Source organism: Anser brachyrhynchus (genome assembly GCF_964034855.1).
Source record: "Anser brachyrhynchus genome assembly, chromosome: 1".
In the NCBI taxonomy this organism is placed as follows: domain Eukaryota; kingdom Metazoa; phylum Chordata; class Aves; order Anseriformes; family Anatidae; genus Anser; species Anser brachyrhynchus.
In genome coordinates, this window is record NC_137694.1 from 59,441,412 (window position 1) to 59,458,440 (window position 17,029).

At 49.9% G+C, this 17,029-nt stretch overlaps 2 protein-coding genes across 4 annotated transcripts in view; one reads left to right on the forward strand and one right to left on the reverse strand.

Moving 5' to 3' along the window:
* The window catches only part of LOC308179187 (uncharacterized protein), a 198,516-nt gene that overhangs the window by 178,002 nt on the left and 3,485 nt on the right, over window positions 1–17,029 (forward strand). The window lies entirely within an intron of this gene.
* Window positions 13,666–16,020, reverse strand: ASCL1 (achaete-scute family bHLH transcription factor 1). Its single transcript, XM_080576301.1, has 2 exons — window positions 14,917–16,020; window positions 13,666–14,781 (listed from the first exon to the last, which is right to left on the reverse strand). The coding sequence occupies exon 1, from the start codon at window positions 15,588–15,590 to the stop codon at window positions 14,952–14,954; it is 639 nt and encodes a 212-aa protein (XP_080432427.1). The 5' UTR covers window positions 15,591–16,020; the 3' UTR covers window positions 13,666–14,781; window positions 14,917–14,951.

Genomic DNA, 17,029 nt, shown 5'->3' on the forward strand with positions numbered 1-17,029 from the left:
TTGTAGAGACTGTGTCCCTCTCAGCACTGAGCCTTTCACAGATGGTGGTTGAGTGCTGATGTCAGTGGGAATCCTTGTCTTGATGACATCCAAGTTACTGTCAGTGTGGTTTGGGAGGAACAGAGGGAGCTTCACTCACATAGAAAGCAAGGATGCTTTAAATTAGCATTAATTGTCTGTCAGCTTCCTCATCCTTTTCAGGATCACCTGTGGGCTCCCAGACAAAATATTTCATCTGAACAGACCTGCTCTGTTCCTTTTTTGTTGTGAGGAAAGTGCAAACTTTTGCTGTGTACTGACTTTGATGAAGTCAAAGAAGAGTCCTAAGCAGGTTTGGAGATGCCATCCATTTGAGAGGACAGGTACTGGTCTTCAGAGGCACACGGCAAGGCTGGGAAACAGAGGCCATGGCATCCTGAGATTGAAACCTGAGATGTTTAAGGGTTCCCTGCTGTTGCCCTGAGTCAGCAGGAGAGGTTGTTTCACAGATGCCAGTGATCCGGCTGATCTCAGCAGTGGGTTTTACCTCTTTCAGAGGCAGTGTGTTTCAGCTGCTGATGAGTTCTTGCTGTCCTGTGCTCTGCTGCAGGGATGATAACCACAAGCTAGCATAGCACCGTTTAAAAGCTGTTGACCCCAATCTACTCCATCCCTTGCCCTGAAGGCAGTGTCAGTTATGCAACCATTCATAGATTAATGGACTTAAGTGCACCGCAGCACTATCATTGCTGTACAGCAGTGTGCTTGCAGCTGATTTTATCTATTTATGTATGTATTGGGGGAAAAGATTAGTAAAAACCTGCAAAAGTAGGACCTCCATGGTGCGTTGCTCTAGGTTAACTCTCGGTATAAGGGTGAAAGCTCCTACACAGAGAGGGGAGGGTGAATTCTCCATGCTCATACATGGGGGTTTCTGACTCCTTCCTCCCCATCAGCAGGAAACTGTGATAGGTCTGAGCCTTCAATTTACATATTGTGCACTTCATTTTTGTATTTAGCATTGAAAATGCTTAACAAGCACTCTCGAACGTGTTGGGCTCTGAAGTCAGAGCAGAAAGAGGTTACTGTTGACTGCAATGGATCTGAAACCATGAAGCTGTTCCAAAATCAGTGCCTCAAAGTGTTACCTGTAGGTCTAAGAGGTACCTTTCATTATGAGGATACAGTGTTATTTTGAGGGTTCGATATCAAGCACAGTGGAGCTCCAGCCTTGATTAAAACTTCCAGGAACTTCCACAATAACAGTGATGATGATGATGATGATGATAGTACAATGTACAGGATGGATCTGCTATATGCTCTTCCAGTTCCCCTCTCCTCAAGCCAGACAAAAAGGAAACTAAAACTGAATGGATCATTAAAATGAATATGATTGCAATGAACTAATACCAGAACACTTTTAGTTGACTGATTTATTTGGGCTGCATTTAATAATTAATAATGGAAGCAGGAACATATATAGATTATCCTGTAATATTTTTCTTTAAGATAACTGAAGACCTACTGAAAGCTGGACTCTATCTGTAGCTCTGTCCTCACTTTTCCTTTTCACGTTTATTTTTATTAAAAACAACTTCATAAACAGCAACCATGAATTTTCCAAAAGGATTTTTATCAGGACCCATGTTTTGAATGAAAAAATTTATAAAGGAGCTGTTCTACAGACAGTTTTTAACTGGATGCAGAGCCAATTGAAATCTATAAAGAAATACTCATAACCTATTCCTACATGGAAACTGGAACGAAGACAAAGCTTTCACTTCAAAATCTGCTTAGATTTTCAGATTTTATTTATGCCCTGGGTTTCCAAAGATTAACTTTTCTCTTTCAGACTGCATTAATAGCAATGGGCCTCAATTAATCAGATTCAAAATTTGGAAACAAAGAAAGTATTTTGTCTGTATAATCACTGAGAGGCCATATAGTGAGATCTTTTCTCACTGGCCTTTTTAATGATTATTTCAGTCCAGATTTTTTTTTTTTTAAAGGAACCACTGAAATCTAGGCTTTGAATTTTGTAAATGAGCCTGCTGCCCAACGCACTTCTCAGCAAGATAAGGGCAGAATGGCATTTGCAGAAATGCTTAGCTATCTCTCTAACAATCCTGCTTGGTTGTGGGCCCCTTGGTAACAGCTTGGCAAATCTGCAAAAGGAATGTGACTATATAGTTTGTGTGTGGATTGTTGAGTCATTATAGCCTCCAAATTGCACAGCAGATCATTAATCATAGGCCAAGATAGGCAATCACTGCAGAAACCTGATGAAAAGGCTCCAGAATAATGCCTGCTAAATCATGTTTAACATGCAGACCTTGCCTGTGCAGATATGGAAAGGGGGAGGTAAGGAAAAAAAATCATTCCCCTTTTAGGAAAGAAAACTTCTACTTATCTTTGATTTGCATTCAGCCCTCCCTCAATAGTCCTTAAGCCTGTTATTTAATTCATTTTGGTGCCAGGTCCCATCACAAAGCGAAAACCCTAACCAGGACCTATGCAGTCTATGACCTCCAAACCCCCTGTCTTTTCTTGTCAGTTCTATGTCATTTGTGCAGTTGAACTCCACCAATTTGAAATGCTGACCTCTTCCATAGACAACCTTATTCTCCTTGAGTGAAAGAAAGGGCCAAGGCCTACAAACCACTCAAGCGAGAGATGGCAAGAAAAGAGAAAAGTGGTTGACTCGTAAATCAATTTCCACAGCCCACCCAAAACCCACACGGACCATAACAAAGGTATTTTTTAAAAGTTGTGTTGTTGTGGTTTTCTTAATTGAGCTCATTCTCTTTAAAGAAAGTTTCGGGCTAAGTAAAATTGTTTATTCAGGGTGGAAAAGTAGACCAGATTCCACTCGCAACCCGCCTCAAATCAAGGTTTATTTATATCAGACCTCCATTCCCACCTATCATCCCTGCAGAAAAGGAGTGCAGCCTCACAAACAGACTTTTGTCCATGTTGGAAGAAGTGGCAATATCTAAAGAAAGAGAGACACTGAGAAACATCCATGGCATAAATGCCTGCTCAGATCATACAGTAAATCCAAGTATGAGGAAAAGCAATGCCACCTGACTTCTTGCTGCACAGTCTGTCCATGTGAATGTGGCTGTGCATCTCTGTCTTTGGGCCCCTGTAATCCCACCCATGTGTCTACAGCCTGTACCAGGCTCCTTGTGTGTAGTAAGCGGGGAAGGAACATGCACACGCATGGGCTTCACCGAGCCAAGCACACGCACTGTGCTGTAGAGACATGTAAGCAAACATCAGGTGCAAAAACAGCTAGAAACCTGCCACCACACCGTAAGGTTAATTTTAAAGACCTATATTTCACACCCTGGGAGTCTCATTCTGTCTATGTTACTTGCCTGGGAAGGCTTCCTGCTCCTCAGGTGGTCTCACCGGATTGAATGGCCGAGTCTTTATTGCTTTTATAGAGCAGCTGCAGAAATAGCCCAGAGTACATCATGCCCACAAGCCCTCATCCCTGCTAGCAGCCTTGAATTTTTCAGAGGCATGGCAATGACCATGCTGGTTCTCACTGAACTATCACATCTCTCAGTTTAAGTCTGGGACATCCCTAAATGACATTACCAACCTTCCCAATGGGAAACAGCACACACACTCCCAGCCAGGCTGGTGTGTCTCCATCCTGCTCTCCCAGGATCATAACCCTCTGGAGCACAGGATCACAATTAGTCTTTATCAGTGTGGCAGACCCTGTTCAGACCTTTAGGCTGAACATAACAAATGACTCTTGTAAGATTTTGCATTGGCTAGGCATATTTTAAGAGCATCCACAGGTTAATGCTGCATACAGCATGTTTACAGAGGTCCATGGAAGAGGAAAATTTTCTGGGAGCTATTAAATACAACGGCACTGCCTTTGGCTGGCATGTTCTTAAAGGACTATCTTCAAGACAGCATCGTATGCTCTCCTTTCTCTTCTTTTTTTCCCCTCAGCCTCAGGTATTGGCTCTTTCTGGACTACTCAAACCCCTTCCCTCTGCTTCTCTTTCTTGAAACACAACGATGCTACTATGTGATGTAAACATCCTTGACACCTTACAAGAGAAATAGAGTGTGATGTCATTAAGGAGCTGGGAGAGTTACTCCACCAGAAAAGAAGTAACTACAATGGCAGACTAACTCCTTCAGGAAACCTGACCTATTGCATGGTATCTGCTTTAAATTGCTGTGAAAATATTGATGGGATATAGTCAATACAAGGGTTCCTCATCTGGAAGAGCAGATGCCTCAAAGGAATCTGCCTGTAGAGCCTGCTCATCTGATGTGCCCCCATCAGGTCTGCTCCTGCTTTCCCCGGGGCTTACCAGGTCCAAGCCCTTGGGGAGGAGGAAGATTTGGAACTGTTTATACCACTTGACCCTCCATCCAGATGACTTTCCATCATCTGGGGCCAGCTGATGCTAAGCAGTAAATTACATTCAGGGACATGCTGTCTCACTTCTCAATGCCATTTTAGCATGAGAGCCAGAGTCCATAAAGCAGGGCTCATTACACGCTGCTACAGCAGCTGGAGCTAAGGGGAGTGTCAAGCTCATTACCTTTGATAATATGCCCACTAATGGAGCTAGGTGTGCTGGAGATGGATTTACCAGTGGCCAGCACTTTTGTTTGGGGGTGAAGCACTGCGTTAATCTGTCAGGCAAGACTCCACATTATGCAAAGGGAAGAATTCAACAGCAAACAAATGCATGTGGATAAAAATCAATGCTTTCACAACCTGCACCTCTGAAGGCAGCAGCATCTGGAGCAGCTGAAAAGACACATCTTCTCCTTCCTCTTTTCTTCAGTGAACCCAGGCTTATAGCAAGCAGTTTGTAAAGTTTCACTCCACTTCAGTGAGATCCTTCTGTGTTACTAAAATACTCATTAACAATTTTGTTGGCTTTCTTAGTCAGCTCAGTGCGTGCCATTGTCTAGACCAATAAAACAGAGTTAATTTTATTCCTGAATGCATGAAGTAATACACCAAAACCTGTATTTGACTATGCTTATTAGTATTCCTGCCAATACTTCCATGCAAACTTACCTTGCAACACCATTTTGTTTGGAGTGCAGTGCAGCATATTTCAATAGTCAATGTACAATACTCGAGAAAAAAAAAAAAAAATCACGTGCCTGTAAAGGAGATGAAATGGCAAAACTAGAGAAGGAAACTTGCTGTGCCCAGGCTTTCTGGCTAAACAAGGTGTATCATGAATCTGTCTGTTAATAGCAAGGTCTTTTGGTAAAACCACCTCAAATGCATAATGATGAAAACAGAAGAATTAGAGCAGTGAGTCTGACTGCTGTCTGTATCAGCATTGGACAGCTGAATCGGCTAAGTCAAGAGTGACCAATTTGTCATTGTAGTTGGTCTTCCTGGGTGCTTTGTTACTTAAAATCCTGAAGGATAAGAGGCCTTCTCTGAACTTCTGAGATCATCTGTATTTACTGGTTATGGCCTCCAGGTTACTGATGGTGTGCAGTGTCTCTGACAGAGAGTGAAGAAGAGTTTACCGAGCTGGGAGGAGGTGGACTTGAGGGAATGCAGTGCACTGTAAACCTTGTCCTTCCAGCGTCCCTTGATTCACAGCTCACATATCACTGTGAGAAGAAGTGGGCTATAGTGCACTAGGTAGGAACCTTACACAGGCCCACCACTGAGGGAGAAAATTTTAATTTCCTGTTTTCTTAGGTGATGAGATCGCAAGGATGCACGTGCATTGTCTCAATTACAGCAGCAGCAGCTAGCAGGCATGCATTTAACAGCGGTGTTAATAAGGCACATGCTCCTGGTCGTGTCTCACAGAAGTAGCTGTGCAGTCATGCAGCCCTTGCTTCTTTTCATGCTGCGGTGGCATCTGGCACAGCTAGATCCTTGTTTGGGTTATTTAATTGCTTCTTTGCCTGCCTTATGCAAACTACATTTGTAGCTGGGTCTGACGTGGGCTTTTGGGCACTCGGACCTATGACTGCAGTGCATTTAGTAAGCACTCTGCTCTGTCCTGTAGGCAGTATTTCACATAGTCACCCAGTGACTTTATTCAGTTCACTGGTCCCCACTGTTATTGTCACCCTGCATCATTTACCAATACAATTTTCACAAACAAAATTAGTCATTGCAATGTAGGTGTATGGAAGCTGTCCCACTCTGGAAGGATTCATTAAAATTCCCATAATAGTCTCCTTGTCAGGACTCTTGCCTGCTGTCTGGGAAGTATTTCAACAAGTCTGTCCTACTGTTGTGTTAATTAAACATTGTTCTATTTATAAATGCTCTATTGGTCAGTAGCAGTTCCACACACAGAGAGCGAGAAGGAGCAGTGGTAACTAAAAGTGATGTGCCAAGAAGACAGGATTTGGCCATGTAGAGAAGCCAAGGGACAAGTCAGACTAAGCAGAGTGCCCCTTGTGGACCTGTCATTGTCCTCATCACCTGCCCCTGCTGCCACGGTGGTCTTCTGACAAGAAACTTGGGAGTGGGGGAGGAGGGAGGAGGTTCACTCACTGCTTCTGCCAGCAGCTATTTTATTTCTCTTTGTCCCTACATCATAATCCTTTCACGGCAATTACCAAAGAGTGTTGTAGGTGGTGAAGATATATCTGGGTTAGAAAAGGGACCAGGTAGGTTAATGGAGGATAGAGCCATCAGTGGGTATAAAGATGGGCAAGTGCAGCCTCTAGCCCCGTGCTGGGCTGCGGGAAGCTGTGCAGCCTACAGGGTGCTTACTCCTTGTGTTCTTGTGCCTCACACTCCCTCCAACCACCTCCACATTTCTCTTCTGATATATGTGTGGACACCATGGGAGGGAGGAGCCCCGGGGTCCTGCTTGCTGCTAGGAGATGATCTCCTGGGGCTGGCCCTACCTGGGTGTTGGAGGTGTCTGCCTACTGATGCCATTTCTCTGTGCTCGTGCTGTGCTCATCAGCAGTTTGCTCTATGCTGATGCCCTGCCCAGCAGTGCACAGCATGGCTCTTTGGCTGGGAGCCTGCCTCCCTTTCAAGATTACTGTGACTTTCTGCCACTGCATCTTGTGCTGCATCCTGTGGTACTGCAGGTCCGCTCCTTCCCCCTTTCTCCAATGCTGGGAGTGATTGCCAGCATTTCTAACCATCTTCTACAGGTTTGCTGACCTCAGAGGTAGGAGAAGTTGGCCACCATCCCCCGAGGATGACAAAGAGGTGGAAGAGAATGAAACTAAAAATTTGTCATCAGAAAGCTTAAAATGCTGTCAGGCTCATCCATGGGTGTACGTCTGTCTGGAACGTTACTTGGAAGCTCAGGTCCAACTTCAAATCATTGAGCATGAAATATCTGTGAGGCTCACATGAAACTTTTGGGTTCATCTGAGTGGCAGTTCTGCCAGTGAAAGACGTGAAAGAGAAAACTAGGCTTCTGGTTTTGGCAGTGCTGCAAGTTTGACAAGATAGGAGACACTCCAAGTCTCCTTGCTGTATCAGGGCCCACAGATGGGCAAAACAGCTTGATACACATTACAGTAACCTAAAACCATGGTTTGCTCTGGAAGTTAAAACAGGATGAAGCAAAATGTCTGCCACTGCCTGTTCCTGAACCTCTTGGGTCAGCAGTTCCAGATGCAGTTTCTGCCTTGTGGAGGAATATACACAGATATTGCTTAGAAACTTCAAGTAAGTCTCGGGTCTTTGAAGAACACTATCTGAAAGGCTGAAAAGGTTATCAATAAAAATAGTCCTTTTGCTTGTAGACCAACAGTCTGACATTATCTCACGTACTGCCTGAAAGCTATTGCCATCCAATGGCCGAACAGCAGTGCACATGGCAAGGACTGTGGGCTTTGTGTCAACCCTTCTCTGGGACACCCCTGGAGGTGCAAACGAGAAGCTCTCCAGCACAGTGAAACTTTGAAGAATGTGCTTAGATATTATTGACATTGCCTCGCTCGGGGAGAAACCTTCCATCTCCCTCTTGCAGGCCCTTGGCAGGGCAGGGAGGGGAGCCCCACGGCACTGCTGCCTGGGCTGTGTTTGTCCTGGATGTGACAGAGGACTTTGCTCTCCCACACTGTCCCTCGGGTGCCTTTCAGGAGCGCCGTATTCGCTTCTTGGAGTGCACATGTGAATTATTGTTTACTCAATAACAAATCAAACAAATTCCATCTCCTTTTCAAAGCAAACCGCAATAATAAAAGAGGGCTGATTTCCAGTATTATTAGCGCTGATGAATGTCTTCTCTTCACTTGACTGTCTTTATTTCATGTACAGGTGGCTTTTTTTTTCTTTTTTCTTCTTTCTTTTTTTTTTTCCATCTAGAAATGTCATCACCACTTAATTAGCAATGCATTGTTACCTGAAAGTAAAAGCAAGCCTATCTTAGGCCATATGGCAGGGGTTTAATCTGCACTGTCATGGTATAATCCTGTCGAAATGGCTTCCCTTTTCAGTCAAAACCGCATTTCACACTTTACTAATATAGGGCCTTTCCTTTCCTGTTCAGGAGTAATACAGCCCTGCATGTTCAGCAAGTGTAAATTAAAATAGCTCCCAGCTCCAACCAACAGCAGGAGGGGAGAGAGTGTACGTGGTGTGGCTGTGGGGAAGGGAGGATGGCCCCATCCCAAAAGGCAAATGTGGGCTCCTTCTGTGAACGGCTTTGGTGAAACTGGACCAAGTGAGCTTGGGGTCTGCTTCAGAAGACTGTCACCACCCCTACCACTAAGACCTATGCCCTAGTGCACCTGGCTATAAGAATTTTTGCAATTCTTATCTGTCCTTCCCCAGTGCCACGGGTAATCCCGCATTAAGAGTTTATGAAAGCAGAAAGCAACTTGTTGCTGCGAAGTTTTAGGGGAAGTGAAGCTCTTCTGGAAAAAAATCTGTGTTTGTTCCTTTCTTGGAGGTTAGGCGAAGAGCACAAACAGGATTGAATCCTGCTCAGAATGGGCCAAAAGGAAAAATGGATTATCTGCCCCCCAGAAAGTTTGCCAGGGTATTAACGTGCACTGGCTCTTCCCATAGCCCTGCACAAGAGCAGAGTACAGATTTCAGCGATCCTCTCTCTCGCCAGCTTTCTCATGTTCTCCCATTGCAGCATATCAGAAGGCACTTGTGAGGAGCTGCTCATGGCCTCTGTCTTGCATTTGTGGTTCTCAGGCTAAAATAGATTGAGACAGGACCAAATCATGTCTGTCAATGAATCTAGGTATTTTCAACCCAGGACCAATATCTTGTCACAAAAAAGCAGCATTCCTTTATTTAGTTCCTTCCTTCCCTGCATTTTAAATCAGCCCCTCCCTCTTCAATTAGTATAATAAGAGCCACGTATCAGGGTAGAGGGAGAAAAGGGACCCCATGAAACTTCTCCTCTCCTACCAGCTGCCTGGGTTTGCCCAGGACAAAAGTGTGAGAGCCAGTGAAAGTACTGGTGCTTGGGGGGTGCTCTGCCTTTTCTTACATCCTTCTATGGATACATCTGGCTCCAAGCAGCAGGAAATGCTGAAAGGGACAGCAAGCTCCATACTACTCAGATAAATTGTACTGCTCCAGGGTGTGTGTGGGATGGAGGGCTTCCATCTGCAAAGCCAGAGCTCCTTCCCCAAGGGATAAGTTGGAACCACAAAGCACTCTGACCGTGGACAAAGTCTGACCTGTCTATTTTAGCATGTTGTCCGAGCTGTGCAGTGTCCCTTTACAGTTACAACCTCCAAGAACATCTCAGAAGGGGTGTGGAGATACTCTATTCTTCAGTCACTTAATATTTTGCTGTATTTTTTTTCAACCCACAGGTGACACAATGCCTACACTACACAACAGTACCCTTCCCTGCCCTCCATCCCTCAGCAAAAGGGCTGCCTATAGAAGCTGCATGGTACTGACCTAGTCGTTATCGGGTATAACCATACACACGTATGTGCAATGGGACAACAAAGGCAACAAGGGCAAAAAACAGATTCAAACGATGGCCTGGAAATTTGCTTACAGAAAGAAAAGGCAGAGAGCTCTCTTGTAGTTTATATTCTGGGGAAAATCCATGCTTTGGCCAGGAAAGTCAAAGCCTAGATGTCCACTTACAGGCAGTGTAATTGGGGGGGGGGGGGGGGGGGGGCGGGGATTGTAAATAACTCAGTAGGTATTGCACTAGGGAAAAAAGGATTTGAGCATGTGGGTAGTGGTTCTGGTGCGCATTTTTAATCTGTTTTCCTAAAAAAGGGAAAGATACCTCTGGTGCTGTCCAGCTGAGGATCAGCCACACCTGGCATCTTCATGGCCACAAGTGTGGAAGCTTGGATGTGGGACTGTGGGGGCAGCAGAATGCAAAGGGGGCTGAGAGCTCTGCGGTGGTGCTGTCTCACTGGGCACCTCACTTGTGCTTTGCAGGAGCAATGCGGGGAAGGGCTGAAGATGCCGAGAGACGATGTGAGTGTCTGTTATGGTCCTGAAATGTCATATGTATGCGCGAAACAGGGAGAGATACCTGAAGGGAGCATCCAGCTGCAGGTTCTTTTCCCTTCTTTTTCCAGCTTTCGGCTGACCTGTAAAGCCAAGGGAGTCTACTAAGAGCCTGGGCCCGTCCATTTGTCTCACCCCTACTTCTCTGTCCCTAACCCCCCTCCCTCTCCCCTCCCGCAGCTCCGGAGGGTGGAGGTGCGATTCGCTATGCCAGTTTTTTATTTCCAGCATGCTTGACAGGCTGGGCGAGGAAGGCGTTAATGTTTTCTGACAGGCCCCCTCTAATTGTTGGAGCTTTTCTTCTCTGCCTTTTCTGTGAAATTCTGACTTAGGCGAGCAGCATAACAAAATGCTCTGGCATTGAAATGTGCGCTTGCACTACACTGGGCTCGGGGAAACAGCATTATTCATGAAGATTTTCAGCTGTTTTTGTCTTTTAACTAACCTTTGAGTTTGATCAGAGGCTAGCCGGGCTCCCTTTCTCAAAAGGCGGTCTTGGCAACCCGACAATGGAGCCAAACTGTTTTCCCTGTTAAAGAGATAACTATGCCGTTGAGTTGGTACATGGGGGAAATTAATCTTCAGGCGCATACAAATGATAGGTTTACCTCGGTCTGCAATCGCCTGCATGGGATTATTAATAGGACGCGGGTAAGGAGCAGGAAAAATTCAGTCTGGGGCAGGGAACTTGGGGGAAGAAGAAACAACAAAAAAAAAATCCCAACCCGAAACCCATCATCCCTTTTGATTGCATAAAGCCTGCGATTGATTCCTCACCACTTGCCTTTTGCAGCAGGAATTAGCTGTGCATTGTGCGGGCTGACACGCTAAAAGCGAGCCCGCTTGGGAGCAAGAAGTTGCTGCGCGCTGGGACGGAGCGGGTTGGCGGCCGGGGGCGGGGGGCTCTCCCCGCTCCCCTTTGCAAGGGGCGGAGGTGTTGGTGGGGGGGGGGGGGATGCAGAGAATGCCCCCTGCCCTTCAAGGCGAGCTAATCCCTGAATGCACTGAGTAACAGGCGCTGCATTATGGAGCCAGCCCCAGTCCCCTCGGCGCTGCAGCGCCCGCCTGCCCTTGGGCAGGTGCCCGCTTACCGGGGGGAAAAACAACAAAAAAGGGAAAATAAAGTTTTATAAAAGGCCCCCCAAGGGTCGAGGAGGGGGTCGTAGGTCCGGGCGTGGCTCCCCCCGGGTCCTACCTGAGCGCCGGGAGCTCCTTAGGGCGCGGATGCTCCGCGGGGCTGCGGGGGGACCCCCAATATTGGGAGTGGGGCTGGGGGGCAGCCGGGGGAGGGCTGGTTTGGGGAGGGGACAGAAAACCCCTCGGGGGAGAGAGGTGGTTGTTAACGGGACACCTCTCCGGCATTGGGATAAATCAATAGATAGGTGCATCAATAAATAGGCGGCTCCGCAACCTCCATCTGCAGCCCCCCACCCTCGCTTTCCCCTGACCCCCCCCCCCCCTCCCCGCTCCGCGTAGCTCTAAAACTTATAGCGCGCCCAAAGAAGTCCCTGATTTATGGAGTTTCCTAATGCTAACTGAATACTGTCTGTCAGGCAGCGCTGAAAGGCTCTCCGCACTAATACAAGAAAAGGCTTTGTGTTGCTAAGCGATTAGAGCAGATGTAATGAGATTTACCCCAATCCTGCTTTGCCCTTTCCCTATCTTCAGTAAAATTGTGTGTGTGTGTTTTCTTTCTTTCTTTCTTTTGGGGAGGGGGCTGAGGGGAAAAGGGAGGGAGGAGGTGGTGAATTTCTGAGCCTGCCTTATACATTGTAGCGAACAACAGCGTAACTTTGCCTTTAGTTTAATGAGTCTGGATATTTACTATTCAGAAGTGAGCAAAAAAGAACACCTGTCTACACAAGGAAGAGAAATTTCGCCTTTGTAACAGAATGAAACATTATCCTAATGTTATATTCATAGCTATAAATTACTCGCTGCACTTTCTTTGCATACCTTATCTGCACACTTGCAAAAGTGGGTAAATAAAAAGGAGATGCTGTAAAGGGAGAGCGGATGGAGGCATATAACGGTTATTATTTTCATAACTAAACATTACTTCCACGAGCGGTTAAAACAACGAGTGTTTGTGCTGCACCAAGGAGGGAATCCGTGACCCCAGTCCCCGTCCCCAGTTCTCCCGGTTAAATCCCATATGGATCATTTCGGGCCGGGGGGGGGAGACGAGGAGGCAGAGGGAATACAGTTTTGGGGTGATGCGGAGAGGCCTGTACACTGATATGTGCGAGGATGTTTGTGCATCTGTGCCCGCACGACGTGCGTGTGTGCAAACTGATTTACAGTCCCAAAACCCGGGTGGTGCACCGAAGTTTTTCCCTCCTCTTTTCCAAACCAGCGCGTCCCTTGCAGCTCAGAGGCACGTAACTCCGTACGGCACAGTGGCTCTCCTCGTTCTTTTTTTTTTTTTTTTTTTTTTTTTGTAAGATGCATTTTGCGCTTCGCTTTCCGCTTGGCTTGATGCACGCAAACTGAATTTGCAAGTGATGCAGGAGCCAGGCGCAAAGGAGGAGGCGAATTCTGGTCACGTCCTTGCTAACTGACAACAAGCAGGCTAGCCAAAAAAAAAAAATAAGGGGGGGGGGGGGGGTCCAATTTCTTTTTGAATCTTGGTAATTGGGTACTTTTACACGCAGATCACGCTATTTGGGTAGAATAACAAGCTTAGAAAGACCAGTGTCTCCGAGCTGCCACCCATTTCTACTACTTTATTTATTTATTTCATTTCGTCTCCCCCCTCGCCGCTCGCTTCCCGTCTTCCCCCGACGGTTTTATTTATCCAGCCGCTATCTTCGCGGAGGCAACAAAGTCGCCCGTGTTATTGGCGGCGGCGGCTGCGCCTTCCCCCGTGTTTTCGTGCCCCGCCGGGGGAGAGCTGCGGAGGACGGGGTCAGGGCGCCCTCTCTTTAGGACCCGGTCTTTTGGGGGAATTCTCTAATGTGCAGTGATTTCGGGAAGGACAATGCAATCATTAATCACCCCCTCGCCTTTTGATTTGGATACACGTTTGTAACCCAGAAAGGCAAGAAAACAATGGTGATACCGCGAGATCTTTGCATATTTATATAGAGATAGATAAAGATATATATGTTACATCCATCAGATACAAACACTTCATATGCAACTCAGCTCTGGCATAACATCATTTAACATTTTGTCCTTACATTCTTTGTTGTCAATGGCAGAAAGAAAAAAAATTACATGCAGCAGGCAGCTGATCATTTTAATTAAAAAAAGTTTTATTACGAAACTAGTTTGTATAAAACAGGGTTATACAGGACCTTTGTAAGTTTGTAATAAAACAGTAAGAAAAGGCAGTGGCATAAGGGATTTTTTTTTGTTTGCTTTTTGCTTTTTTTTTTTTTTCCCAAAAGGCAGCATATAAAAACAAATGGCTACCATTTTGCGTTTGGACAATAGCTGCATAAACTTTGTTCACTTTGAACATTGTTTAATAACATTATTAATACATTAACAAAGTTTCTATAAAGTAAGACACGTTGGTGCTAAAGTACATCTGGAGGAAATCCAAGTCCTTTACAAAACCACATACAAAAATGGCAGTTGTAAGGTAATGTCGACTACACGTCTAAACATGAAGAGGTAATAAGCATTACATATTAAAAAAAGTATCAAGATATACACATTTTAAACCATTTGTACAAAACCTCTATAAATCTCTCTCTTATGTACAAAAATAGCTTAATATATCCCCAAACTGGTTAGGGAGGATACAAATAGATTTTCTTATAATAAAAAAATTCACAAAGAAAAAAAAAAAAAGATTGGAAGCATCCTATGATGGAAACGAGAGGAAAAGCTCGGAGATGGGGGGGGGAGCCGGGATTTGAGGGTGTGGGGGGGGTGTCTTTGAGTACAGCATAGCTTAGTTTCAAAATCTCCACGAACACCAGCAAACTAACTTCGTCCACAGAGCAGGGAAGGCCGGGCTGTGCGGGGCTCGAGGAGGCCGCGATGGGGTGCGGAAGGGGGCTCCCGTCTGGCGGGGGGGGAAGCAGCAGGAGGAAGAGCCCCGAGGAGCGCAGCGCCCGGCCGTGGGGGACCGGGGTCGCCGTTCCCGGGGGGGCAGCGGCTCCGCCGGGCTCGCTCGGTGCTGGCGGGGCCGGTAGCGGTGCGCAGGGGCCGGCCGGGCTCCGGCCGCCCCGAGGAGCCCCCGCGGCGCTCAGCGCTGTGCGCGGGGGGCGCAGCGTCCCGCCGGGAGACGTGCCCGCACCGCCCTCCGACGGCGGGGGAGAGCGAAACGCAACAGGTCCTGGCTTTGCGGCGGCTTTCCGCGCCCGCGTGCGTGATATTTTTCCCTTTTTGCAACCGGCCTGTAAGGAGAAAAGAGAGAGGAGGTCAGAGCCGCGCGGGGACCAGGCGAGACCCCGACGGCTGCGCGCCCCCCCCCCCCGTCCCCGACGGCTGCGCCCCCCGCACCCCCTGGCCGGCCGCGGGCGCGCACCCACCTGCCGCGGGAGGCGCGGGGGGCATTGGGGGGCGCTCAGAACCAGCTGGTGAAGTCGAGCAGCTCCTGCTCCTCGGGGCTGAGCGGGTCGTAGGAGCCCTCGTCGGAGGAGTAGGAGGAGACGGGGGAGCCCGCCATGGAGTTCATGTCGTGCGAGTAGCCGGGCGAGATGGTGGGCGACAGGACGCCGGCCTGGAAGGCGGCACTGACGGCGTCGTGCTCGTCGAGCAGCTGCTGCAGGGCGCGGATGTACTCGACGGCGGAGCGCAGCGTCTCCACTTTGCTCATCTTCTTGTTGGCCGCGCCGTTGGGGACGTGCTCCCGCAGCGTGGCGAAGCCCAGGTTCACCAGCTTCACGCGGTTGCGCTCCCGCTCGTTGCGCCGCGCCACGGCGGCCGGCTGCTGCTGCGGCAGGCTGTACCCGAAGCCGCTGAAGTTGAGCCGCCGCTTGCAGCGCATCAGCTCCGGCGAGGCCGAGCGCTGCCGCTTGGCGGCCCGCGGCGCCGACGGCTTGCCGCCCGGGGACGGCTGCCCGCCCGCGGGGCTCAGCTGCGGCGGCGGCGCCCCCGGCGGGGCGGCGGCGGCGGCCACGGCGGCGGCGAAGAAGCAGGCAGGCTGCAGGAAGGGAGGCTGCCCGGCGCCGCTCGCCATCCCGGCGGGGCTACCGCTGGCCATGGGCGAGGGGGGGCGTCGTGCGAGGCGGGGGGCGGCCGCTCCCCGTGCCCCCTCGGCGGCAAAAATATGAAAAAAAAATAAAATAGAAAGGAGAAGAGACGGGGGGGGGAAAGCCGGCGGCGTTCGCTTAGCGAAGGAGACGGGAGAAGGCGGGCAGGGGGAGAAGGGCCGCGGCGACAAAGGGGAGCGGGCGGCGGTGCCGGGCGGGCGGCCGGGGAGCGCGGGCGGCTCTGCCCGCCCCCCTCCCTCTCGCCCTCCGTGCGGCGGCCGCGGGGAGGCTCGTGGCGCTCGCGTGTGCGCAGGCTGCTTTGCAAAGCCCCTTTTGCAAAAAAGTGGCTGGGGATTGTGTCTCTTATAAGGGGCGGACGGGGCTCGCCCCCCCCCCCCCCCCTTCCTACACACACACACACACACACACACACTCGCTGCCCCCCCGCCCTCCCCCTCGCACACACGCCCGCTCTGCACCTTGCGCCTTCCACGCTCCCCGGGCTTTGCCGAGCGCCTCCGCCTTTGCAGCGCGGGGGGGGGGGGGGGGGGGGCGCACACACACACACACACACGCTAACACCCCCCCCTTCTATATCCCCCCCCGCAGCCCTCGGGCCCCGCCGCACACGCGCTGGCCGCCGGCTCGGCCCCGCCTCTCCCCCCTTTTCCCCCCCTTTTCTCCCCCCCCCTCCTCCCTCGGTGCCCGTCTCCCCCCGCCTCCCCCCGCCCCGCCGCCCCCACCCCCGGCGGGTTTTGTTGTTGCAAGTGCGTGCGCCCGGCGCGTGCCGCGCTCCCGGCCCTGAGCAAACACCCGCGCCGGGGCGCCGGCGGGCGGCGGCGGCGGCCGCGGAGGAGGCGGCGGCGGCGGGCGCGGCCCGACGGGGCGGGAGGCGGCGCGCACGGGGATGCGCGGGGCAGGGGAGCCCCGGGGGGACCGGGTCCGTCTGGGGGTGAGGGGGGTTTGGGGAGGGGGTCCGGGGAAGAGGGGTGCGGGAAGAGAGAGTAGGGAGGTGCGCGGTTGTGGGCTGGGAGGAGGGGAGCTGAGCCGTCGCCGGTAGAAGAAGGAGTGTGCGTGGAGTTGGGGGGGACGACCCGAGGTGGGCCTCTGGAAGGTGGGGGGCCATGGGGTGAGGGTGGCTGGAGGGAAAGAAGGAAGTGAATGCACTTGGACGAGTCCAAAGTGGACGTCCTATGGCTGTCAGCGCGGCAGCAGGAGGTTTCTTTTGTGGGGCACCATGAAGTCGGGGTGTGCTAAGCACAGTGAGCAGGTGGATGTGCAGACACAGCTCTCCCCTGGCCGCACAGCTCATTCCCCAGGCCACACCGTGCTCGCTGCTCGATGCAAGCGGCATTTGTTTGCAACTGGGGAGTCAGGATGGACCTGTGCAATGAAGGGGAAATTCCCCTTGCTGCCAGGCAAAGTCTTGCATGAAGCTTTGGTCCAACTG

What these genes read in the sequence shown, in the direction of transcription:
- ASCL1 (XM_080576301.1), bottom strand. Translation starts at nt 15,590, where the DNA reads ATGGCCAGCGGTAGCCCCGCCGGGATGGCGAGCGGCGCCGGGCAGCCT.